Source organism: Perognathus longimembris, chromosome 1 (assembly GCF_023159225.1).
Source record: "Perognathus longimembris pacificus isolate PPM17 chromosome 1, ASM2315922v1, whole genome shotgun sequence".
NCBI classification, from domain to species: Eukaryota; Metazoa; Chordata; class Mammalia; order Rodentia; family Heteromyidae; genus Perognathus; species Perognathus longimembris.
In genome coordinates this window covers 85,274,951-85,302,163 of record NC_063161.1, presented here as the reverse complement: position 1 = coordinate 85,302,163, position 27,213 = coordinate 85,274,951, and the positions used below count along the sequence as shown (strand labels likewise).

At 37.2% G+C, this 27,213-nt stretch overlaps 1 protein-coding gene across 5 annotated transcripts in view; it reads left to right on the top strand.

The window, feature by feature from the left end:
* Agtpbp1 (ATP/GTP binding carboxypeptidase 1) overlaps positions 1-27,213 on the top strand; it is a 176,994-nt gene that overhangs the window by 137,062 nt on the left and 12,719 nt on the right. For 4 of the 5 annotated variants that reach the window (XM_048331495.1, XM_048331502.1, XM_048331515.1 and 1 more), the window contains 3 exons: positions 859-1,035; positions 2,511-2,671; positions 20,402-21,553. In XM_048331495.1, the coding sequence (XP_048187452.1) occupies positions 859-1,035; positions 2,511-2,671; positions 20,402-20,570 (507 nt within the window). In that variant the 3' untranslated portion in view covers positions 20,571-21,553. Of the gene's footprint in view, positions 1-858; positions 1,036-2,510; positions 2,672-20,401; positions 21,554-27,213 lie in introns of those variants that run through there. The other variant, XM_048331509.1, reaches the window with a different exon arrangement.

Sequence of the window (27,213 nt, the reverse complement as noted above, 5' to 3'; positions counted from 1 at the left end):
TTTTGGTGTTCTCTAGTTCTTCTTTCCCTTTCTCAAGTAAGTAAAAATTTGAGAACAAAATTAGAAGGAGACACTTTAGTAGAAACATGTAAATTAATAAATGTAGGCCATTTCTCAGTTCCCTTAACACTGGAGTAGTCACTTTTACCTGTGTGCTATGAAACTTTCCTCTAAGCACACTTATAAATGTGTGTAACATATATACACACACGTGTGTGTGTGTGTGTGTGTGTGTGTATAGCGGATGTAGTTTTTGTTTTATTTATTTTGCCAATTTGGAGATTTGAACTCAGAGTCTCATGCCTGCACTGCTTGCCATGCCTCTAGCATGGTGATTTTCACTGATTATTTTGGAGATGTAATCCCCCCTCTGTCTCGCTCTGTATCTCTGTCTGTCTCTCTTTGTCTGTCTCTCTCTCTCTCTGTCTCTCTCTCTCTCTTTTTCTTTTTGCATGGGCTGGCAGATCCCAGCCTTCTGAGTAGCTAGGATTATAGATGTGAGCCACCAGCAGTCAGCTGGGTTTTTTTTTTTTTGTTTGGTTGGTTAGGTTTTGGTAGTGGGGCTTGAACTGGATTGAGTACTGTCCCTATGCTCTTTTGCACATGCTAGAGCTGTACCACTTGAGCCACAGCATCACTTGTGGCTTTTTCTGCGTAGTTTATTGGTGATAAGAGTCTCAAGGACTGTTTCCTGGGGTGGCTTTGAACTGCAATCCTCAGATCTCAGCCTCCTAAGTAGATAGGATTTAAATGATTTAATTCTGCTATTGATTATTACTATAAATGTGACCCTTGCTTACACTGTTTCCTTAATTGAGTACTATTTGTTTATTTTATTCTAACTTTTATTTCTTATAGACGTTGCCTAAGATACTGAGCCACATTGCCCCAGCATTTTGCATGAGCAGCTGTAGCTTTGTAGTGGAAAAATCTAAAGAGTCCACAGCACGTGTTGTAGTTTGGCGGGAAATAGGAGTGCAGAGAAGCTACACCATGGAGAGTACTTTGTGTGGCTGTGATCATGGGAAATACAAGGTGAACAACTCAAGAGCTCTAGACATATAATAGTGTCATATATATGCTCATAGTTTTCAAGTACTACATACATTAAATGTACATGTTAAAATTGAATTATAAGTAGTTTGCCATATTGGAATTGAATCATCTGTAATAATTAGCACATTCTCTGAACTAGTTTGCTTGATACTATTAATAAGATTTGGTTGCATCTATTTAATTCTTTGCATGCATGTGTGTCCATGCGTGTGCCTGCTTATACTAGGGGCTTGAACTCAGGGCCTCGTGCTGTTGCTCAGCTTTTGTATGCTACCATTTGAGCCATATCACCACTTCTGGCTTTTTTTTCTGGTTAATTGAAGAGTCTCATGGATTTGACTGCCTATATTGTCTCTAAATCGAGATCTTGAGATCCTAGTCTCTTGAGTAGCTGGATGGTAAGAGTGAGCCACTGGAACCCATCTGAAATGAGCATTCTTAATTGTCATAGAAAATGGAAAATTAACTACTGCTTCATTTACGTCGATTTGCTTTTTTTTTCCTTTTTGCCTGTCCTGGGGTTTGAACTCAGGGCCTGGGCACTGTCTCTGAGCCTCTCTGCTCAAGGCTAGTGCTCTATCACTTGAGCAACAGGGCCACTTCTGGCTTTTGCTGTTTACGTGGTACTGAGGAATCAAACCTAGTGCTTCATAAATACTAGGTAAGCACTCTCCCATTAAGCCACATTCCTAGCCCTGATTGTTTTTTATGATACTTTCTTTTGTTTTTTACTGACTTATAAATAAGTCATGTAGTATTAGTATACATAAGTTAATGAATGTTCAAGCATCCATACAGAAACTGTGACTACAATATTCAACACTGGCAACCAAAGTGGTGGATTATAAGGAACTCTAACAGGATTTTTTTGAAATACAGTTTCACACAGCTGTAAAAGTAACATTCATAAAACTTTATGTTTATCTGTTTTTTTCTTCCCAGTTTGCTGGTAAAAATAATTTGCTCCATAGTGAATGGGAGGAGACCTTTTGGTAAAATTGATCTATTATATATAGAGAAGCCAGAGTTGAGTAGGCATTTTAGAAATTTTTTTATTTTTTGGCCAGTCCTGGGGCTTGGACTCTGGGCCTGAGCACTGTCCCTGGCTTCTTTTTGCTCGAGGCTAGCACTCTGCCACTTGAGCCACAGCGCCACTTCTGGCCATTTTCTGTATATGTGGTGCTGGGGAATCGAACCCAGGGCCTCATGTATATGAGGCAGGCAGTCTTGCCACTAGGCCATATCCCCAGCCCTAGAAATTTTTTTTTAGAACAATTCACTTTGTTGTTTGGAATAATTTCATGCTGCTAAGAACTTTACAGTATCAGGTCCTATTTCCATATCAGCCTTTTAATGTTATTTATGTAATTACAAATTCTTTTTATAATTTTAATGAGCTACAACAAGAGGAGAGCAAACTTTCTAATTTGCATGTAATACTACCTTATTTCTAGGGTTTACAAATTGGTACTCGAGAACTGGAAGAGATGGGAGCAAAATTTTGTGTTGGTTTGATGCGATTGAAAAGACTGACTTCTCCATTGGAATATAATCAGCCTTCTAGCCTGCTTGACTTTGAAAATGACTTAATTGAATCAAGCTGTAAAGTAACCAGGTAGGACACACTTGTTTTATTACACTGTGTTGTACTATTGAACTTCATTATAATAGTTAAAAGTGTAGGAAAAGCACAGATTTTGATAACCAAGAGCAAGCTTAGAATTAATAAAATTTTACAGATCTAGTATTTGTCCCAAATTATGATGATAAACTTGATTCTTTTAATATTGAGATTTTAATGAAAAAACACCTTCATATTTTGAGTGTTTTTTTCATTGATCTTAAAGGTTTTCTTAATATCTTAAATTAAGAGGACTTAGAGTCATGATTCATATTTTAAAGGCGATTTTCTTTTGTTGAAATCTATATATGTAGAGAAATTGTAGCTGTTCAATAACCATTTGATTATATATAATGGAAACAGCTAAATTCAGTACCCCTCTGACTATTTACATTTGTCAGACTTTTTAATGTTGATATTCTTTTTCTTAAAAATTAAATATATCTGAAATTTGATTAATTCCAAAGAAATTATTTCTTTAAAGAAATAACAATGCTCAATTACTGAATTTTATGGTTTGGTGTAAATGGGTAAGAACAGTCTCACTTTATGAAACCTTTGTGGTTTTTTTTGTTTTTAGACATTAATTTGCATAAATCACTGTAGCAGTTTTAAGTGCAGTAAAACATTAATTGGAAGCCAGTTTTTACTAATGTGATAATTTAGACAAGGGATTAGGTGCAGTTCTGTGTTTTTCCAAGTGCCCACTAAACACTGGCAAGTGAATTCAAATATTACTAGTTCTCATTGAGATTTAGAAGTTGGTTTTAATTCATGTGCTATTATCAACAGTCCTCAGACACATTGTGGTACTTTAGATATTCCCAAATACCATTTTGATTATGAATACTTCATAGTTCTGGTAATTAATAGACCTTTAACTAGTTTTACACTGACTGGGGGCTTTTAACTGTTATCCACATACCTTAGCCTTCTGAGGAGTTAGGATCATAGATATGGACCACTTTTGCCCTGCTGCAAATGGAGTGTGTGTATGTGCACATGTGCGCTCTCTCACGTGCATGCAAGTGTATATGCGAACTCATGTACACCAGTCTTTGAACTTAGGGCCTGCGCGCTGTCTCTAATTGTTTTTTTCTTCCTCAAGGCTAGCACTCTACCACTTGAGCCACAGATCCACTTACAGCTTTCTTGATAACTAAATGGAGATAGGAGTCCCATAGGCTTTTTTTGCCCAGGCTGGCAGATCCCAGCCTCCTAAATATTTATGATGACAGGCATGATCCTGACTCAAATACATATTTTGAAGAAAAAAAATATATAGAGAGGAAATATAGTGCTATATATATTGCTATGTTAAATGCAATTTTTAATATTTTAATAATTCCAACATAATTAGTTTTCTTTGTGATTATATTTAATACACTAAAAATATCGTAGGAGGAGGCTGTGACACAAGAAAGGTTAAATACTAGTTTTTTAATCACATCATGTACATAAAAATATAAATCTAACAATAGACAATTCTAAATTCAAGTGGTTTTCTCCTGAAGTGTTCCTCTAGCTCTTTATCTTTTAGTGTTAAATGACCAGTCACATCTTCCTCCATGCTGTCATTCTTCTTTCTCATTTCTTTTCAATTTTGTGCATATCTTTAATCGTTCCTTGATCTGTGTATCCTGATGCTTTTGAGGTTTACAGGTTCTCAATCTGAGTTTGTCTGTCTCCTTGTTGTTTGATTCAGATTATGTATCTTTGGCAAGAGTATTATGGATGATGTGTTTGTTCCCTTGCATTCTATTGTATAGTTTTAATCTGCCCCATTTTTTAAGCATTCCCTTTGATCCTTAATTAAGATGGTGTTTGCCACTGAGTATCAGTAGTTAACAGCTACAATCCTAGCTACTCAGGAAGCTGAGAACTGAGGATTTTAGTTCAAAGCCAGTTAGGGCAGACCAGTCCAAGTGATTCTTACTTCCAGTTAACTAGCAAACAGCCAGAAGTGGAGGTGTGACGCTCAAGTGGTGGAGCTTCAGCTTTGTGTGGAAAAAGCCAACCAAGAGTATGAGGCCTTGAGTTCAAGCCCCACTCTAAGCACCCCCTCCCCCAAAAAAGGAAAGAGAGAGAAAGAAAGAAAGAAAGAAAGAAAGAAAGAAAAAGGGAAAAAGAAAAGATGGTTTTTGCCACCTTGAAGTTAGCTTTCCTCTTTGGTACTTGGTAAGTATTTTAATGCAATGTACTTTGTGACCATGTTAAGTGTCCTGTTTCTCATCTAATTTCAATTATTCATTAAAAGTACATATTGGACTTAGGATTTGCACTTTGATTCAGTGTTACTATATATATATATTTTTTTTTTTTTTGGCCAGTCCTGGGCCTTGGACTCAGGGCCTGAGCACTGTCCCTGGCTTCCTTTTGCTCAAGGCTAGCACTCCGCCACTTGAGCCACAGTGCTGCTTCTGGCCGTTTTCTGTATATGTGGTGCTGGGGAACCGAACCTAGGGCCTCGTGTATCCGAGGCAGGCACTCTTGCCACTAGGCTATATCCCCAGCCCTGTTACTATATTTTTTAATGTTCAGTATTACTCTGATTTGGTCCTCTCAACTTCAGTATGTTTTTGTCATGTCCACAATCTTTGAGGACTCCCTTACTTTCCAGTATAACAGGATTTCCAGGTTCATCTTTGCAAGTAGCTTATCCAATTAGAATAAGTCATTTATTCAAGGTTCCCTGATTCCATTTGGTAGAAAATGGTATTTATATGAAATCCAGTTACAAGTTGTATTTATTCTTAGTATCACTGCTCTCCAATTCTCTAAAGTAGTCACAGCTATAGAGTATACTTAAGTATTTACATGCATGACATACATGTATACACATTTACATATACATGAATGCATATAGTCAGTCAGAAATCTGAAAGCTCTCAATTTACAGTGATACTTTTGATTATAAACCTACACTTAAGGATCCAATCTAGTTTTCAAATTTATCATTTTTATCGTTGACTTTAACAGTAAGAAACCTAGTATTATGTATACAAGGCAAGCACTTTACCACTAGGCCATATTCCCAGCCCTGAAACCTAGTATTATCTTTAGTATATTTATTTATTTGGCTAACTTTTTTAATGTATTACCAATCTCCCATCCCCACTATTCTCTCTTGAATATTTTCCTCATCCCTCTCAGGTCCCAACATGCCAAAGAATTTTTAAAACATGGATTAAAAATTTTTTTTTTGCCAGTCCTGGGGCTTGAACTCAGGGTCTAAGCCCTGTCTCTGGCTTCTTTTTGCTCAAGGTTAGACTCTTCCACTTGAGCCATAGCACCACTTCTTAAAACATAGTTTTTACTTTAATTTTTATTGTAAAGGGGATAAATAGGTTCCAGTTACATAAGTAAGGTACTTTTTAAAAAAACAGCACTCCCTCATTTTCTCCTACTTACCCATCCCTACTCCCTTTACCCTCCATCTCCCCAAATTGTATCATTAATTTCCAACATAGTTTCAAGTGAATATCATTGTTGCATTAGTTCATCCTTTGTCCTGCTGTTTCTGTGATTCTCTTTCCCTTCCATGGGTCAGATAAACTTTTTTTTTTTTTTTTTGGCCAGTCCTGGGCCTTGAACTCAGGACCTGAGTGCTGTCCCTGGCTTCTTTTTGCTCAAGGCTAGCACTCTGCCACTTGAGCCACAGTGACACTTCTGGCCGTTTTCTATATATGTGGTGCTGAGGAATGGACCCAGGGCTTCATGTATACGAGGCAAGCACTTTTGCTCAAGGCTAGCACTCTACTTCTGAGCCACAGCTTCACTTCTGGCTATTGAGTGGTTTAATGGAGATAAGAGTCTTTTGGACTTTTCCAGCCCTGGCTGACTTTCAGGTTTGATCCTCACATCTCAGCCTCCTGAGTAGCTAGGATTACAGGTGTGAGCTACTGGCACCTGGCTTGTGTTTTATTTCTCAATAGTTGGTTATTTGTTATAATGTCTTTGTTGTTTCTCAGAAACTATAAATAAGTGCAAGTTCTTATACTATTATTTGGGGAGGTGGGGTTTATATACTTCCAATCTTTACCTCTTTGTCTTAGCTTTTTGATAGTCTTCTTTTAGTGTTTCATAAATAGTCTCAATTAACAATTATCTTGGGAATGATAGTGGACACAACTGGGTCACGAGTTTATTGTTGAAGGAGTAATAACAGGGGTTGTAGAAGATAACAAACTTTCCAGTAAGCATTTCTTCTTCATCTTTTTCTTTGTCTCTCTTTGTCATCTCTTTCTTTGTCTCCGTCTCACTCTTGCCTCACATATCTTCTTACCCTTCCTTGCTTTCCATGGGTGATAGTCATTTCTGTCACTTCCTATTCTGTTTGCATGTTGACAACTCTCAGACCACTCTTGTCAATTCTAGCCCTCTTGATTACATACCCTTGAACACAAAATTAACTTATCTAAAACTCAGCTTGTCACTCTGCTCTCCTACTTTATCCCAAACAAACCTGTCCATCCTTAGCCATATCATTGTATCATATTCTTGGCATCTTTGTCTCTTTTCTCCTCCTTCCTCTTTTCTTCCTTTAATCTAATACATTCACTACCAGAATGTCTTGATTTTTCCTTCAAGTATTTCTCAGATCTTTCCCTTTCTACCATTGCTACTCTGACGTAGGTCAAGGCTATCATTGTCTCTTACATGGACTATTGCAACAACCTTCAGACTAGTCGTGCTCCCTGTATTGTGTTCTTTAGCTTCTTTGTATGCAGTACTCACTCTCATTCGTAAATACTTTTAGTTGATGTCCAGCTTGAGACAACAACACTTCCCTATCCTACGTCCTTCATTCTACTCTTACTGTGTTTATACCATTACAACTGCCCTGACCAACTTTTAATTTTTGGAAGCACATTTCTACACTATGACAAAGGACTCTGCCATTTGTTCTAGATTGATACTTCAGTTAAAATATGATAATAATAAAGTACCATAGAAATGAAGTACATATTCCATTTTCCAAAGAATACAGATAAAAGTTCTGATATGATATTCACCGTACGTATAATTCTGTGTCAAAGCTTTGGAATACTTTTATTTTAATTTTTGTTCTATGCTGCCATTGACCAGTAGTGAAAAGTTTGTGGACTACACTAGTCTATGGACTATACCCTGGTTCTAAAATAAGTCAATCTCTTTGCCAGTAATGTTTCTCTGCTAGAATATCTATACATCCTCTTATTTTAACATTTTATCTTCAGAACTGTTCACTTTCAGTGTATTATGGTTAGAAGTGAATTATTGCTAATGTATCTTACTACAGATACACTTTTAACATCTAGATTCTTCAATATTGAAAAATTCTCAGCTAATTTCTCTTTAATAATGTCGTTTATTCTGTATTCCAGAACTCTTGTGTTTTCCATTTCCTGTCCCTGTCTTGGTCTAGTCTTCAGTAGCACTTTATAGTTTACTCTTCAATTGTTTCCACTCAGAGTTTATCTCAAGGGATGTTTTTATTTTAATGACAATATATTTCACATACAACTAGTTCTTTTTTGTTTCTGCTTGTTTTAATTTTATATTGTTTATTTTATGGCTTTTGTTCTACTTTGAAGAACCTCATAGCATTCAAAATCATTTGTAGAATTTGCTATTCTTATTATAGTGAAGTATCTACTTTGGATCCTGAGCCTTGTAGTCCACAGACTTCTGTTAGCATTTCAGATTTTCCATGTTTCTGGAATGAAGATTTTGTTGGACAAGGTGTTGAATTCATGAGAGTTCCTCTTCTAGTGCTCTGCATCCTTTCTGACTTCCTAATTATAACTATAAAATTTGTGGCTTTGAGTAGATGTCTAGACTTATTTTTTTTTTTCAGTTTCTCTTGTGAGTGGGAGACCTTACTTTACCTGCTTATGTTTCAGGAGTATGGGGTTAATTCCAAAAGGAACTATGTAAGCTTTCCCATTGCTTTCAAGATGTTCCTGCTGCCTGCTATTGGACAAGGATTCAGCAGACCTGTGGCCCAAAGATATGCATATCTTGTTTCTACATCTCTCTGTATTTTTCCCTTTTCTACTTTTATCAAATAAAATGTATTTGGAGCCAGTATAGCAGGGGCCTGAAAGTGTATATTTTCCATGCCAACTATTTAAGAGAAGTTTTTTCTTGTACTTCACCTGACTAACACCTAGGTAACTCTGGGGACCATATCTATATCTGTTAGCACTGTATTATATGCCAAACAGAGTGTCTTATATGGAGTGACATATATATTGAGTTGAATACTGATCGGTATCTAACATAAGATTTAAAAATTTGGTGGGGGATTGCTATAGGGTGGAGTGTGTATGTGTAAGTGTGTGTGTGTGTGTGTGTGTGTGTGTGTGTGAGTCAGTCAGAAGAGAGGAGAAAGAGAGGAGAAAAAGAGAGAGAATGCCCTAAATCCAGTGGGAGGGGTTAGACTTTGTCGTTTAGGTTATTTGGAAGTTTTGAAGCCCTTGGCAAAGCATATTTTTTTGTGTCTGCAGGAACTGGACCTTTTGCTCAAGGTTAGCATTCTACCACATGAGCCACAGCACCACTTCCAGCTTTTCCTGAGTAGTTTATTGGAGATAAGACTTTCACAGACTTTTCTATCCTGGGCTGGCTTTGAACTTGATCCTCAGTTCTCAGCCTCCTGAGTTGCTAGGATTATAGGCATGAGCGACCAGTGCCCAGATCATGGTAAAGTATATTAAGTGAGGGTGAAGTTTATTTTTTTTTAAGCCTGGAAATAGTATATGGATTTCATTAAAACTCAAAAGCTGGGGGCAAGAAAGCTCTATTGGAAGATGCTTGGAATTGTTTATATTTAAGAAGCAGACAAGAGCTCTAGTAAGCAAAAGGGAATTTTTATTTTAAAGAGAGTATGAAGTAGCATTGAAGAGCTGGCTCTTGATGGTTGTATATGGGATCAGAAGCAGGTGAGGCCACTTTTCCAAGTCTTAAGTAGAAAGGGCAAATGATAAGATATATTAGCTATGTTTTATTGTCACTATGACAAAATTACCTGGAATCAACAATTTAATGGAGGAAGTATTTATTTTAGCTTACACTTTTCTCTGCCAGCCTAGATCATAGTTTTCTTGTTATGCTTCCCACTATAGCTGGGATGACAGGCATACACCATTGCTCCCATTGGTTGAGATGGGAGTGTCATGATATTTTTTCCCATGCTAACTTTGAACTGTGATTCTCCTGATATTTATCTCCTCTTCTAGCTTTCTGGGATTTAATTGGAGATGAGTCTCATAGACTTTTTTGCCTGGGCTGGCTTTGAACTGCAATCCTCAGTTCTCAGCCTCCTGAGTAGCTAGGATTACAGGCATGAGCCACCAGTGCCTGGCTTGTTACTGACATTAATTTACATAGTCTCATCAAAGTTATTAGATCTCACCACACAACCTCTACCTTCTTTTTTTCTTTCTACACTTCTTTATTTCTTCCTTTTGATTTTACTTAAAGTCATTTTTCTTCCTCTCAAATAATACTGTTATTACTTTACTTTTTTGAGGAGTATTTTTGTTAAGAAAGAGAATCTAGTTACATTCTGATTTAACACACTGCAAGTATTATTCTGTTGTCCTCTTGTCGCTCATTGTCAAGTTATCTCTTGAGTTTTCAAGTTGGCCAATCTAGTGATATGTCTTTTAGGATGAAGCAACTCTTAAGATTTATCTCAGTCTTTGATATTTAGTAGTATAACATAGAAACAATTTTTTTATTTGTTTATTAATTGAACACAAATTTTTTTACAAGGTGTTGTGCAAAAAGGGTACAGTTACATAGTAGGGCAGTGTGTACATTTCTTGTGATATCTTACGTCCTGTTTTTCTATCCCTTCTCTAGGTCAGGTAGACATATATACAAAATACAATGTATCAAGAACATATACAGTATTCACAGACTTGGTCTCTACTGTCTCTCCGTCTCCCTTTGTTAACAGTCATATATCAGGGAGATCATGCCCCTTTGTTTTCTGTGTTCTAGGCTTGTCTCACTCAACATTATTTTAGAAACAATTTTTAATTTTAATTTTTTTTAGATTTACATGGTCTTTTAATTTATCTTCTATCAGTTTTGTAAACTTTTTAGCCATTCTGTCTTCAAATCCTGTTTCTTTCCCATAAGTTGTTCTGACTCCATTTTCATCTATGTTAGATCTTTTCACTGTATTACCTGCCTTTTATTCTGAATACATTTTTATACTTTTGTTTCTGTGTGTTTGTTTTTTTTTGTGTGTGTGTATGTTCTTTGAATTCATCCATTCCTCTTTAGCCGTATCTTCTCAGAAGATCCTATTTCTCCTCAGAGTATACCCTCCCATTCATTCTCACTGGGGACTGAACCCAGTCTTGTCATGCTCTCTATCCTGAGCTGTACCCTCCAAAGTTATCTTTTATTCTTAATCATTGATCATCAGAGGAGGGATAGGAAAAGAAAATAACTGTCTTAAAAAGACTTAGCCTCCTTTCCCCCAAAATTCTAGAGGGTGACTTTTTTAAAGTTGAGGAATATTTTATAAGTTCAGAAGCCAGATTGTTATGCCAAGTCGCGAAACAACCACCAAGAAGGCCACCGAGACTCAGACATTCTGAAATGCAAAAGCAAGGCAAGACTTTATTCAAGCGAGCCGTGGCTCGGGGCCTTGTCCTCCCCACCGACACAGCGGAGGTTAGGAGGCAGCCCCGAGCTGAGATTTCACAGAGCTTATAAAGGCAAAAACCAAAGTTACAGCAATCAGGTGTTCAAGCAAGATTAGGATAGAGGGGCTGGGGATATAGCCTAGCGGCAAGAGTGCCTGCCTCGGATACACGAGGCCCTAGGTTCGATTCCCCAGCACCACATATACAGAAAACGGCCAGAAGCGGCGCTGTGGCTCAAGTGGCAGAGTGCTAGCCTTGAGCAAAAAGAAGCCAGGGACAGTGCTCAGGCCCTGAGTCCAAGGCCCAGGACTGGCAAAAAAAAAAAAAAAAAAAGATTAGGATAGAGTACAAATCTGATTGGCTCAGGGCTCGAGGCATTCTGGGGGCGGTTAGAGTTAAGCATTCCCAGGCGGTTAGAGTTCTTGACCGGCTGCGCCCTAATAAACTTGCCCTGGGTTTGCTCATAGTTTAAACAGACAACAAAACAGGGGCTGCCTGAAAATGGGGTTCACCCTAACTCTTCATTCCCCCCTTCAAGATTATTTTATTTTATTTTGTAATTTAATTTTACTGTCAAGGTGATAGAGAACTGGATACGTAAGGTAGTGAGCACATTTCTTATTATACTTGCTACCTCCTCCCTCATTTTTCTCCCACCTTTCCTCCCTTCAGCCTCCCCTCCCCCAAGTTGTGCAGTTCATTTTCAACATACTGTCTTGTGAGTATTACTATTGTATTGGTTTGCCCTTTATCCTTTCTCTCACCATTTTGATGGTCCCCTTCGCTTCCCTAATTCAGATAATCATATGTACAGTACTCAGGGTACTGAAATCAAATATAGTAACAACAAGGGATAAACCATAGCAAAGAAAAAATTTCACATAGCACATTAAAAATAATAACAACAATCAAAACCTCTTGTTTCCATATCTTGGAGTACATTTTGCTTAGCATCATCTTATATGATCATATGTACATAGTTCTTGAGCTATTATGATCTCTGCTAGTACCATGCTAGACATTTACTAATTAGTATCAATGAGGGAAACCATGGCATCTATGTTTCTTGGGGTCTGGAAACCACAATTTTTTTAATATACTTTCACTTATCTCTTCCTAACCCCACCTTGTTTTCTGGATAGTGATTTGATTTTTGCCTTTTGGTTTTATTTCCCATCTTTGTGAACTAGGAGGACATGGGCTGAAGAAGATATCTGATATTCGAATGTTCTAATAAAACCTTTGGTACAAACCAGTTGCATTCAGAAACTCATTCTTTAAAAGTAACTGGCTCACTTAGTATGATTTTTTTCCAAGTCCTTCCATTTCCTTACGAATGGGGCAGTGTCGTTCCTTCTGATTATCTGAGTACCCTGGCTACTGTTTATACAGGTATTAAAACTGGGGAAGGGAGAGGGAATGCCAAAATCGAGAGACAAAGGACAAAAAGACAAACCATTCAGAAAGCATCACTTACAAAACCATTTGGTGTAAACCAACTGCACAACTCTTGGGTGGGGGAGATAGGAAAGGGGAGGGGAGAGGTGGGGGAAAAATGAGGGAGGAGGTAACAAGTAGAACAAGGTAACAAGTAGAACAAGAAATGTACTCACTGTCTTTCATATGAATCTGTAACCCATCTGTACCACACTTTGACAATAAAAATATGAAAAAAAAATCTCATTTTTCTAAAACAGTCATAGAAAAAAGGTAACTGTCTCTAGGGCTTGTAAATCAACATTTCCTCCTTGGCTTCCCCTGCTGCTGATACTTAGCAAAGGGAAGGAAGTTGGAATTGGAAAGTAAGCTCATTAATTTTACCCCTTTGTCATCATTCTACTTTTGGGGCGGGGGGGGGGGGGAGGGTTAGTCATTGGGCTTGAACTCTGGGCCTGCGCGCTGTCCCTGAGCTCTTCAGCTCAGGACTAGGGCTCTACCACTTGAGCCACAGTGCCTCTTCTGGTTTTCTGGTGGTTAATTGGAGATAAGATTCTCAGGGACTTTCCTGCCAGGGTTGGCTTTGAACCTTGATCCTCAGATCTCAGCCTCCTGAGTAGCTAGGATTACAGGCGTGAACCACTGGCATTCATCCTAATATTATTGAATGCTTTTCTTTGCTGCTAACTTCTCTTAAGTTTTATTTCTCCACACCCTATGGATTTATTTAGTTAGTACCAGACCTTGAACTCAAGGCTTTTGTATATTCTCTTAGCTTGTTTATTTGGCTGCTCTACAGCTTGAGCCACACCTCTAGCCCCTGGATTTATTTTCTAATTTCTTACTAATTACAGTTGTTTTAAAGTTGATGTCTGATAGCTCCCATGCTAGACTGCTTATGGATCTGTTTCTATTGGATTTTCCCCCGTCTGGCTCTATTTTTTGATATGCCTGGTAATACTTTCTCAAATGTTGGATATTGTGTATATAAACATTTCAAGAGGCTATAGATATTTTTAATCAAAGAGTGTTGGTTTTATTCTCTGATAGGCTTTTAGAATAGAACTGTTGTCTACAACCCAGTGAGCCACTGAACTAGCTTGCCAAGAGGTCACAAAGGTGTGAAACTAGTTAATGCTTGACACAGCCTCCCCGCTCCCCAGGTTACAGCCCTCTAGAGGTCACAATTCAAGGCCTAGGTCCCCTCCTCTCCTCCCACCACTAGACTGCCCCAAGATTTTTATAGTTTATTTTTCATCTTGTTTTGCTGCTTTTTAGCCTCTTTCACTATATATGGTTTTAAAAATTTGTCAAATGCTTCTGTGGAAAATTGAATGTTGGAGTCACATCTCTGCAACTCCACTTTTTCAGGAAACCTGGCAGCTCAGAACTCCAGTTTTTGCCTGAAATCCTTTGAAACTGCTGAAAGCTCTGATGACTTCTCTGCTTCTAGCAGCTGCCATTGCTTTGCCTTGGTTTCTACTGGACTTTGCTTCATGCACCTTTCTCTTTGCTTTTTGTATCCTTTCATTGTATTGAGTCATAAGTATGAATACAACTGTATGCCAAGTCTTTCTAGCAAACCACTAATCCTGGGGTTGTCTTTGGACCCTTAGCAAACATGTCCATTCCATATTTCTGTTAAGTTTGATTATCCTAGAGTTTCTAGAATTCTGAGAATTAATGATTAGAAACAGATCATGTGATCCTCTTATATTTGGGTGCAACTGAAGCTCAGAATTTATCCAGTGTCATCAACTAGTAATTCTTGACAGAATCAGGAATTGGATCCGGGTCTGTTCTAAAATTTCCCTATCACTCCATTTTATATCCTCCAAGTGTACAGTCAAAATTACTAAAGTATACTGATTTAAAGTTTTGAAGTTCTTGTGTACGATTGAATAATTAATGTATTTAACAGTCTTATGTGTAGTAAATGTTTTTTTAGATCAATAGCAAAAGGAAGTTGGAATGTAGTGACTTAATTACTGTTTCTGAGAAGCACTTTATACATTTTTCCAACAAAAGTATAAATAAATTAGAACATTCCTCGCCCTTTTTGCAAATAAATAAACTTATTAGCTGTCCCTTACACAAATTCTGTGTATGTGCATGTATGTGTATACATTTGTATATGTTACTGTCACTTATGACTTAACATAAATTCTTGTATTTTCTACAGATAATTTTGTTTGCTGTGTAATATTTAAGACATGGTATATTTATTGCTCATGAGATAGGCATCAAATTATGAGTAAAATACCATGTAGCCATTTATGTAGGTAATTTTCTTCACGGATCTTATATCTTAACACAAGAAAACTGGACACAATAAGGAATTTGGAAGTTGGATATTTTGGCAATAGAATATGTTTCTGTTTGTGCATCAGATTAGAAAATTTCCCCATGGCATCTTTATTGTACTGTCTTTAAACATATTGTTTTACAAATATAAGGTTAAGCTAGGTGCTCGTGGCTCATACCTGTAATCCTAGCTACTCAGGAGACTGAGATCTGAGGTTTGCGATTTGAAGGATAGCCTGGGCAGAAAAGTCCCCCTGCAACTCTTATCTTCAATTAGCCACTCAAAAGCTGTAAGTGGAACTGTAGCTCAAGTGGTAGAGCGCTGTCTTTGAGCACAAAGAGGCTCAGGAACAGTGCTCAGGCCTTGAGTTCAAGCCCCACAACCAAAAACTGTATCTGTATCTCTGTCTATCATCTATCTATCTATCTATCTATCTATCTATCTATCTATCTATCTATCTATCTATCTATCTATCTATCTATCTATCTATCTGTCTGTCTGTCTGTCTGTCTGTCTGTCTATCTAAAGAGGCTCCATAGTTACAAAGGTAGAGGGAGTATTTTTAGTATTGATGGTTTGAGATTGGCCATTGGCCTGGGCTCTTTAAGGAATTGAGAAAGGGTCATTTGCATTTTTCTTTACTTGGATAGGTTTTATTACTGTCAGAATAACAGTTTATACTTGTGAAGCTTACTAGTTTATAAATGATATCACCTAACTGGAGCTATATAGATACCTTTGTGAGATAGATGAGGCTGATATTGTTACCTCTGCTTTCCACTTGAAAGAGAGTAAGACACTGGACAGCTGATTAGTAGGAATAGAGTCAGAAACATAGAATTTCTGTGTATTCAGTTCACCATTTTGTTACTGTCATGTCTAGATAGGCTTGCATTCTGGTGCTTTATTTTGTGTTGTTTTCTTTTGTGACAGAGTATCTTCATGTAGCCTAAGCTGGCTTGGAATTTGTGATTTTTCCGCCTCAGTCTTCTGAGAGCTGGGATTACAATTGTGCACCACCATGCCCAGTAGTTTGATGTCTTGAATAGCAAAGAGGTTTAATAGAAGTAGGTAGCATATATTTGAAGATTATTGTGAACTTTTTATGTTTTGTATAGTGCTTGATAGTTTAACTCAAGAGTATGCAGAAAACTTTCTAAATCTGTATGAGGCAGTGTTGCTTCTGTTCTTTATAGAGAACATTTATTCTATGAAGCAGCTTTGTGGGTAAAAATTTTACTTCTCTTGAAGCAGCATACCTGATTTGCTTCTGGACAAAAATGCTATTATCTTTTAGAATAAAATGTCTTGCTGAGTTGTTTCAGGCTTAATATTATGCTCAAAATTAAAATCTAGAATATAAGGGTTTTAAGACATTGTAACAGCAGCTGAAGAAAAGCAGGGCAAAAGAAATAAACTTGTGAAGAACATGAGAACAGGAGGTGATGGAGAAACTAATAGTGATGGAGAATAAAGAAATGCTGATTACTCCTTTTCAATTTATAATTGCAAGAATATTTTAATTTCTATATTCTTATGTAAAGGGATTATTATAACCCCAGGGCAAGTTACCTGCAAAGTACTTAAATGAAGATTGTTATGAGGGTCATATTAAGTGCTGCATATGAAGGCACTGCCCAATTCTGCAGTACTCAAAACATAAGTTGGAATTTTTAATGAGAAAGATGAATTTCTGGGGTTAGTCTTGTCACTTAAAATTTTTTCTAAAGAAAAATTAGTGGGATGAAATAACATAAATATTGGTGATTTTTGTCAACCTTTTCAAAGTGTCAGACCTTTTTGGGGAGCTGACAGGAGATGGTTCGATGGGTAAGCCACAGCTCTCTTGGGCTGCTTAAATTTTAGAATTGATAAAGCAGGCACACAAATGGGTGGTTTCAACTGCATGCAATACATGGTCAGATGGAAGGCTTATTAGAACCCAAAGGGACTGTAGAGAAAGTGAGTGCCTAGGAAGAATATCTGAGAATGAGTGTGAGCTGAATTTTGGAGGAAATCTGAGTCATCTGAGGAGAAAGGTGTGAAGTACAGCCTGTGCCAAGGCACCAGCATCAGTCAAGGCTTGTCTGTCATATGGTGTAGGGCGGGGGGACAAGGGGAAGTCAGTCAGGAGATTGAAGGCAGACCTGAGATTCATACAACTTCCTGAGGGAATGATAGGAGACTATTAGAAGAGGAGTAGGTGAAGGGAACAGTGAGAGTTTCTAGCAGAGAATTTGAAATAGTTATGGAACATGGCTATAGTTGGTTCATGTGTGTAGAAAAGTTCAGTAGAGAAATCAAGGCTAGAAATTTAGATTTGGAAATGTTCAGAATATAGATTAAAATGAATGAATTCACTCATACAGGACATGTATAAGAGAAACAGCCACAAGCATTTTTATCCATTTTTGAGGAATGTATAGAGGACGAGGAATACATACTCATTCTTAGGAAGCAGTGGGTATATAGTTAATTTTTTTTAAAAAGAAAGAAACTGAAGAATGAAGCAAACCAAAATAGAAAGGTCTCAGAATTTTTGTCATAGTTGAGTGCAGCAGAAAGCTGGTGAAAATGGAAATTTTAATAACATTATAAGGGTTGGTTTCTGTGGAATGTTGCAGCGGCACATTAAAAACATTTAAGACACAGAAAATACATAAGAATTGCAATCCTTTACCTTTCATTTTCTCATCTCTTCTAGTTTCTTAAACCTGACTTCATTGGTATCCTATCCCATCCCTTCACACACACACACACACACACACACACACACACACACACACACCACTCCCCTCTCTCCTTGTCTAGTTTATACACTCAATCCTATTACTGCCGCTAATCTAGCTAGCACTGTGACACTGTCATTGCTGTGGAAGGTAATTGATAAAACAGACTAAGGGAATGATTTTTTCTTAGGACCTAGAGAGACAGGAGGCAAGTATGACACTGTCATTGCTATGGAAGGTAATTGATAAAACAGACTAAGGGCATGATTTTTTCTTAGGACCTAGAGAGACAGGAGGCAAGTATGAGGGCCAGAAACTTTGGGTTATAGGAGTGGAATAACAGGAGTAAACAGTTTCATATTCTTACGCCATATGCTTATCAGAATGGGTGATGCTATGAATGGGGCAACGGTCAAAGTCGGTCAAAGAAGGATGCATGAGCCAAAATAAAGAGTTGACAGGATCAAATTGTCTTCTGGACTGATAGCCCCAACTGTGACTTGCTATTCAGGTTGAGCTTCTTTGACCTAAAAGTTCATAAGCACCTGATATGCTTTAGGAACATTTTTATTGCTCCAAAATGACACATCTTTTGTTCTGTTTCCTTGAGTTATATACTAAAACAAACAAACAAACAAACAAAAAGACCAAAAAACCCACTAATCTTGAAATATTTGCATTTAACTGATTAACTTTAGTTTCTCATATAGAACTAGGTCCTTACACTCACATCAAGGTCAAGGTCAAAAGAAAGATGGTTATTGTCACTTTAAAAGGCAAATAATCAGGGCTGGGGAGATAGCCTAGTGGCAAGAGTACCTGCCTCGGATACACGAGGCCCTAGGTTCGATTCCCCAGCACCACATATACAGAAAAACGGCCAGAAGCGGCGCTGTGGCTCAAGTGGCGGAGTGCTAGCCTTGAGCGGGAAGAAGCCAGGGACAGTGCTCAGGCCCTGAGTCCAAGGCCCAGGACTGGCCAAAAAAAAAAGGCAAATAATCTGTTTTTAGAGATTCTCCCCCCACCAAAGGCCTAACAGATTCATATTAAATACATGTTTTATAATTAAAAACTGTGAGTGGTAGGCATACTGTAAAACCGCAAACAGTCCACCAAGCCATTAGGCTTCATTTATCAGGACTGCTTTATCATGTGCAAGTTCTGAACTTTAAAGAGGAAGTTTGTTGTATATTAGTCAATGTGGTTTTTCAATTCATTTTTCTTGTTTTTGTAAGAAGCAAGATTAAAGGCCATTAAAAGAAAAAAATGTATTTTTGCTGCATGAATTTAGCTTTCTCCTCTCAGAAAATTAGAACCACATAATCCATTAGCTTTCACTTTTTACCATCACTTTCAAATATCTAGTTGACTTTAATACTCAGTTGCAGGAATTCTCTCATTTCAGATGTATAATGACACCTGCTTCTCTGAACAGATCATTGATTCTTTTCATTGTCTGACTTTATTAGCCTTTAATTGCTTCACCTATCAGGAATCCCTTTTAGAAACAAATAGGATATAAACTGACACACATCTGTATGAAATTAAGGTAGATTTACATTGTTTCTGTAGTGTTTCTTGGTGTGGGATGTGTGCACATGTGAGTGTAAATGTGCACAGAAGTAGGACAGAATTTTGAAAAGCATTTTTCCTCCAAAAGGAAAATATGTTACAGAATTTAGTGGAAAAGTTGTCTTAATCCTAGTCTACCTAAAGAAATATTGGGAGGTACTTCATGTTTTTAAGAAAATATTGTGTTCTATAACCCAAAGGAAAATATCTTGTGAATTTGCTTTTTTTTTTTGTTCTAGACCTCTGGAAATGATGGGGGCTGGGTATGTGAACTGTTTAATAGCAGCTAATCACTTTAAAGATGTAAATGATCTCAGTGCATTATTATAGGAATGAATTAGGAAATGATAATTTCTTGTAAAGCCTATTGGAATTGCCTATTGCCCGTTTACAGCCTGGTTTAATAGCCTGCAATTTGATGAAATCCTTGAAAGAAGTAACCTAATGAGAGGAGTCCAGTTTTTAAAAATCTATTTAATGGTAGGATGTTTCAGTGCTCTTACCACTGAAAAACAAGTTGTACATCTTCCCCTTTTTATGATACTAGGGTTGGAAACCAGGACCTCATACAAGGCAAGCACTTTACTACTTAAGCCAAACCTCCAGCCCTTTTTACTTTAGATGTTTTTTAGATAATGTCTCACATTTTTTCCTGGGCCATGCTCAGATTGCTGTCCATCCACCTCTGCCTCCTGCATAGCTAGCTGCATGTCTGGTTTGTTTGTTGAATGGGGCTTTGTTAACCTTTTGTCAGGCTAACCTCTAATCACAATCCTCCAGATCTCTGTTCCCTAAGTAGCTGGGAGGATAGGTATGAATCATCATGCTTGGACATCTTTTCACTCCTTATTGTCAGTTCCAGGAACTGTCAACTATTAAAGATCTCTGAACAACTTGATCATTTGGATAAGATTTTTTAAATTAATGATCATATTATGTTGAACCCAGTGTTATTCTAATATGGTGAAATGATCTTACACTCAAACCTTAAAATCTCATCAAGTCTTGCGTATTCTGTATGTTTTGGCTGCAGCCCTACCACTTACGTTTTGGATGAAGATGAACCTCGATTCCTTGAAGAAGTTGATTACAGTGCAGAAAGTAATGATGAGTTAGATATTGAATTGGCTGAAAATGCGGGAGATTATGAACCTTCTGCTCAAGAGGAAATACTTTCTGACTCTGAATTACCCAGAACATAACTACAATGAACCCTGTCATTTCCTGTTAACTGTAAAGCAGAAATGAAATATCTTGGTTTTTATATTATACAGGAAATTTGGGAGAAATGAGTTTTAGAGAACTAACTCAAAAAAGATCAAAAGTAACGGGCTTTTTGGTTGCAAGACAATAAATATATTATTAATTCATGATGAAATTGGCACTTGTTTTATTTTAGATATTCAGTGCATTTTATATAGCATTGAATTATCAAATAATGGATTTACTTTAAAAAATACTCAAGTATTATTGCATGAGTTTTTATCTCCTTATAGTACCTGAGTCAAATGGATAATTTTGAGGCTTCCAGAGTATAAAATCTAAATTCTAGAGTTGTTGAATGTCCGGAATTGCTGAATTCAATATATATGTATATGGGTTTCTGTAGATGTGTTTGTGTTGAGGTGAGTAGATAAGACTGTTCTGAATCATGTTTACTGATGGATTGTGACTAGAATAATCTAGAATTTACCTTGAAACCATTACATTTTACATTTACCAGATTAAACAAATAAAAACTGTATCAAATGTTGCATTTACTTCGTCATCCTTTTAACGATTCCAGGTTATGTAGTGTGTGAAACTTTCTATACATTTGATAAAGATCCAGTACTTGAACACATTGATAAAAAGTTTCTTTAAAACATAGCTTAATTTATTAGTCTTAAATTTGGGTAGTGTGGGTATATGTGTACCTATCATTAAAGATACATTTGAGTAGCTCGTTCCTCTGAAATTATGACTTAGGAGTACACCTAAACTTTCATCCCTGTGGTCAGTTTGTTGGATAGTTGGATCGGTTACATGTGCATTTGTGTGTTGAACTTCTGTAACATCTCATAAGCTGTGATTATGTAGCCTGTGCTGATACTGGCATACTATCCTGGAAGACTGCAATGAATTTACATCATTTCTTGTAATGATAGCTTCCTGAGTTAGAATCATCATGTTGCAAGAGTGACTTTGTTTAAAAAATAAAATAAAACAAATGCAGTGATTTAGGTAATTGATTTAAGAACTAAGTTTCTGTTGTAACAAGACCAAACACCCACAAATACTATCTGTTAACTGGTGCTTTCCAGGATTTAGATGCTTAGGTTTTGGTATTTATCTTTTTAATTTATTCTTACATTGTAATATTTTTGAACCTATTAAAATGGGAGAGAAATTTTTAAAAGTGCATTTCAGATCTATGTGTTTTCCAAATCAATGAGGGTATTTTTAAGGTACCAGTTAGGACACTTTGGTTTACAGTACATAATTTCTTTGTTTTTTTGGGGGGAGGATTCATATTTAAAACTATAAGGCCAATTGAAAGAGGTATTTTTCTCTATATAGCCTGCTTCATATTAATCTCAGAAAATAAAGATTAAATAAACTGTAAATTTGAGCTAGTCCTACAGTGTAGTAGCCTTAGAAATGGTTAGACTAATTTAGCAAGGTAAAGTATTAAGTGGTTATCATTTATTTATAATTACAAATTATTTTTATACATAAAACAATTCCATATTTTGTTACAATTGTACTTTTTTTCAGTGACTAGATTATGAAGCACGAATTAGGAATTCAAAATCAAGATAGTCATACACGAAAAGCAGCTATAGTTACTACCATGTGAAGAATGATTTAAAATTTTTAGTTTATTTAACATTCTAAAAACTCCTTACTATAAACCATTTTTTTATGTTGATGAGGAACATTTTTTAACTTACGTTAGAAACTTGAGCATTTCTTTTATTAAATATTCACAAGGTGAGTGAGATCTTTGTACTTAGAAAATAGTTTTTATTTTCATAAACCATAAATAACTTTTGGAAAATAAAAATATTTTAAAATCTTAATTTTCCTAATTAGAGGTATAGTTTAAGTTTCATCAGCTTTTGGTAGCTGACATCACTCTATTTTGACCTATGTTGGCCTCATTTGTTTTCAGGATTTCCAAAGCATGGTTGAGATGTCTTCAGTGCTAAGACCTGAAGGTCAGCATTCTACCTTTTACAGCAGTGGTGAGGTCTGAGTCTAATGATGGAGTTTAGGATATACTTAGTTCACCTTGCATTTTGTATTTCTTTTTTCTTTCTTTTTTTTTTTTTTTTTGGCCAGTCCTGGAGCTTGGACTCAGGGCCTGAGCACTGTCCCTGGCTTCTTCCCGCTCAAGGCTAGCACTCTGCCACTTGAGCCACAGCGCCACTTCTGGCCATTTTCTGTATATGTGGTGCTGGGGAATTGAACCCAGGGCCTCATGTATACGAGCCAAGCACTCTTGCCACTAGGCCGTATCCCCAGACCCCATTTTGGGTTTCTTAAATGTAGCTTTGGTCGAATCCAGTAGTTCTCAAGCTGTGGTATGTTTGAGAATCACCTGCAGGCTTTCCCAAAGCACAGATTTTGTGATCATGTGGATCTAGTGTGGATTCTGAGAACCTGTGTTCTTCCCAGGTGGTCATGTTAGAGACCTATACTTTGAGAATCACTGGGATAATTGGATGCTTTCCATCATCACAGCTTCCCAAAAGTTGTCAAAGGACCTTTTAGCTGGAAATTATCACCAGGGAAGTTTAGACTAAATAATTGACAGAGTTAAAGGAACCAGATGCACGGAAGCCAAATAAGGCCACAGAGTCACTCAGGTAAAGACAGAATTTTAGCCAGATTTCCTGGTAACTAGCCGTATGTTCTTTTTCCAGAAGGAGATTTTATCCTTGCTTTTTCCCAGACAGTAAAGACTGTTAAAAGCTTGAGAATCTTTCTTAGATTAATGAAATGTTTCAGGAAAGTAGAAGTCAAAACCTGTGGGTTTACATTGGCTTTTCTATTGTGGCCACAGTCTTGTTCAAGTACAAGAAATAAACTGTCACTTTTGCTAGTTTTTGTGTGGTATTTCAAAACAGTGGTCTAAATCGTAATTGCACATAAGAAATCTGGAGTTCGGCTTCAGATGGTATGTTAACAATGATGAATATGCTATTTCTAAAGTTGAAAATCAACATTAAGATGACTATATTGGTGTAGGTACTGAAATGGATAATATAATAAATGTACTCATGGAATTGTTTTTGTGCATGATACAGAAATAAATGACAGTAATAAAACAATAAATGTATCCTTATAAATCCCTTTGTTTTTCTATACATAACTTAATCATTCTAAAATATCAATTGAAGATGGATAGATTTTCTTTTCTCTTATTTTGAGGAAGATTCAGTAGCTGTATGTAAAACCTTAGTGCTTTCCATTAGGAAAACATTTTTTCTTTATAAAATTTGAAGAACATAGTTTTGAAGAAAAGGTTGATGGGCTGAGAATAAGTAAATATTTCCTATGCTATTTGTTTATAAGTCTTGAGTTTTTTTTAAATAATGAAAACAACTGATGAATGAAGTTGGGATGTGACTATTACCTCTTGGGGAAAGAATCCCAAATTAACCATGTCCCGTTATACCTACCTGGGTATGTACTGAAGAGGTAGTATAGGGGGCTCTTTCAGAAACCAGCCATGGACTCCACTGAGTAATAATAACCCAGTCATCCTGCACATGCCATCTGTGGGTGGCATCTGGGATATAGGGAAACTCACACAGAAAAGCTCTAAGGGCTCAGAAGAAGAGAAACAAATGGCCTGAAATAGTCATTGAAACACACAGTGACAGAGGTTTGTCTCGGAGCAGGAACTAGCCTGTACCCAAAGAACTGGAGTTTTGGATTGGATGAAAAATGTCAACTTGAGCATAAACTGAAGTTTGTTTTTGCAGATTGTTAAGGGGAAAATTGTTTCAGAAGCATGACTGTTTTACAGGTCCACATTAGGAGTCCAAACTTTTGCCTTTAATTCTTTGGTATATTGATTTTTAAACAGCTGCCATCTTGCAACAAAGGGGTTTCTATCTGCTTGATGATTTATAAAGATACACATGACAACCAGAAGTATAAGTATGCCGCAGGTCTTTCAAGTGATCATTTTTGTATCTTACCTCTCCACTTAACCACTTAACACTACTATATGTTCTCCAGTAATCCATAGTAGGTTTATGTTGTTCTAGCCTGGGAATCCTGAAATCTTACTAAAACTGGATGTGTGTGTGTGTGTGTGTGTGTGTGTGTGTGTGTGTGTGTGTGTGTGAGAGAGAGAGAGAGAGAGAGAGAGAGAGAGAGAGAGAGAGAGAGAGAGTGTGTGTGTTCTGCCTGCTGCAAAGGACAGAGGATGTACTTAGGTGTTAGAGTATGAATATGAGGTCTCCCTGGAAGTCTCGTGTTGAAAGGCTTGAAACAGCTTGGTAGTGTTGAGAGTGATTAGATTATGAAGTTCCTAACTTCATTAGTAGATTTATGAGTCTCTTTGAGCCCAGATCACACAAAAAGGTCACAAGACCCCATCTCAGCCAATAATGAGTGCTATGATTCACACCTGTTACCCCAGCTATGTGGGAAACATAAGACAATTGAGGTCCATGCTGGCCAAGGCACAGACAGGACTGTATTTGAAACATAACAGCAAAAAGGATTGAAGTCTGTGATTCAAGCGGCAGACTATCTTCCTAACAAGCAAAAAGCATGAGTTCAAATCAGAGTACCATTAAAAAAAATTTTTTTTGTTTTGTTTGTTTTTGGCCAGTCCTGGGCCTTGGACTCAGGGCCTGAGCACTGTCCCTGGCTTCTTCCCGCTCAAGGCTAGCACTCTGCCACTTGAGCCACAGCGCCGCTTCTGGCCGTTTTCTGTATATGTGGTGCTGGGGAATCGAACCTAGGGCCTCGTGTATCCGAGGCAGGCACTCTTGCCACTAGGCTATATCCCCAGCCCAAAAAAAAATTTTTTTTAATGTTGGGGCAAGGTATAGTGGTACATGCTTGTAATCCCACATATTCAAGAGGCAGAGCTTGAGAGGATCATCAAGGTGAGGCCAGCCCAGGAAAAAGTAAGACCCTCATCTCAACAAGTAAGATAAATGTGGTGATATGTATCTGTAAACCCATCTGCATGGGAAGCATAGGTAGGAAGATTACCAGCCTGAGGCTGGCCCAAAACCAAAAGGTGAGATTCTGTCTGAAAAATAACTAAAGGGTCAAAAAAGGTGGGGTGGTGAAGAGAGTGGCTTAAGTGGTAGAGTGCCTACCTAGCATGATACTCTGAGTTCAGATTCCAATACTTCAAAAGAGTATATGTTGTTCTTGATCCCTTCGGTATGCATTTTCCACTCCCCATCTTTCTGACTGCCACGAGGTGAGTAGCTGTGCCCTGCCACACCTACCCCATTGTGATGGCTTGCCTCATCACAGGCTCACAGGCCCACAGCAATGGAGTCAAGTGACTTTTCTGAAACCTCTGAAACTGAGCCAATGTAAGGCTTCTTTCCTTTTCAGTTGCTTTTCATATGTATTTTGTTCATGGTACTTTAAAGTGACAGAAAATTGGTACCAAAACTTCAAGTCATTGCTGTAATTGTACCTGAACCACTTGCAGAAAGAATTGATTAAAGTTTGGAGGAGCAAACTGGAAGAAGCTTAGAATTCTGTATGCAGAAGTTAATAGAAGATTCTGGTGATATTTCAGAAGACTAGGAAATGAATGGATGAAGAAAATGTGGCATATATACACAAAATATATGCTTCCATCAGAAAGAATGGAAAGACTTGGAAAAAATTGTATTTAAATGAAATAAGCCGAACCCAAAGAAACATAGGCTGCATGGTTTCCTTCATTTATAATAAGTAGAATGCATCTAGGATATTCTTGGGAGAAGATCACAATGGTTCAGGGGCTATGTGTATATGGACCATATAAAATGATGCTGAACTCCAAGAAATGGAAACACGTTATTGTACAGTTTGCAGTTATCTGTTTTTTTTCTTTGTTTATCTGTTTTCACTTTTTTATTTCTGTGCCTTTTGATTTGGGGAAGGGAAGGAGAATCACAGAAATGGTGGGACAAAGGATGAACCAATTGAACAGCGACATTCACTAGACACTGTTGGAAATGAACTTTACAACTTGAGGGGCCAGGAGATCAGGAGGGGAGAAAGTGGGAGAAATGAGGGAGGGGGTAACACTTTCCAAAAAGAAATGTACTTATTATCTCACTTAAATAACTAACCTCTCTGCCCATCACTTTTACAATAAAATTTAAATTAAAAAAGAAAAGAAATAGGAGTGAGGATATTAAAGACTACTCAGCTGGGTGTCTGAGTGGTACAGACCTATAATTCTAGCACTTGGGAAGTAGGATCAGGACTCTTGAGTTTGAGGCACACATAGGTTATACAGCAGATACTAGGCTGGCATGGGCTATTTAAAGCCCTAACAAGCAAACAAATATCATCAACAAAATACTGTGATCATTTGGTTGGTTTCAGAGGATAATAATAACACTATTTGGGCCTAGACTACAGTACATTATATAAAAATTGAACTACAGAACTTGAGGGTAAGGATGGGGGGGCATAAAGTGGGCTACAAAAAGACATTGATCAAGATGCATTATACTCTACTTATGATTTTAACTTCTTTGGATCACTATTTAATAAAACTAAAAATTGAAATTCACACAATGTGTGAAAGTTTTATAGAAATTGGAGATGTTTTAATCAATGAACCACTAGAGGAGCTGACTCAAAAGAACTTCGTTACCT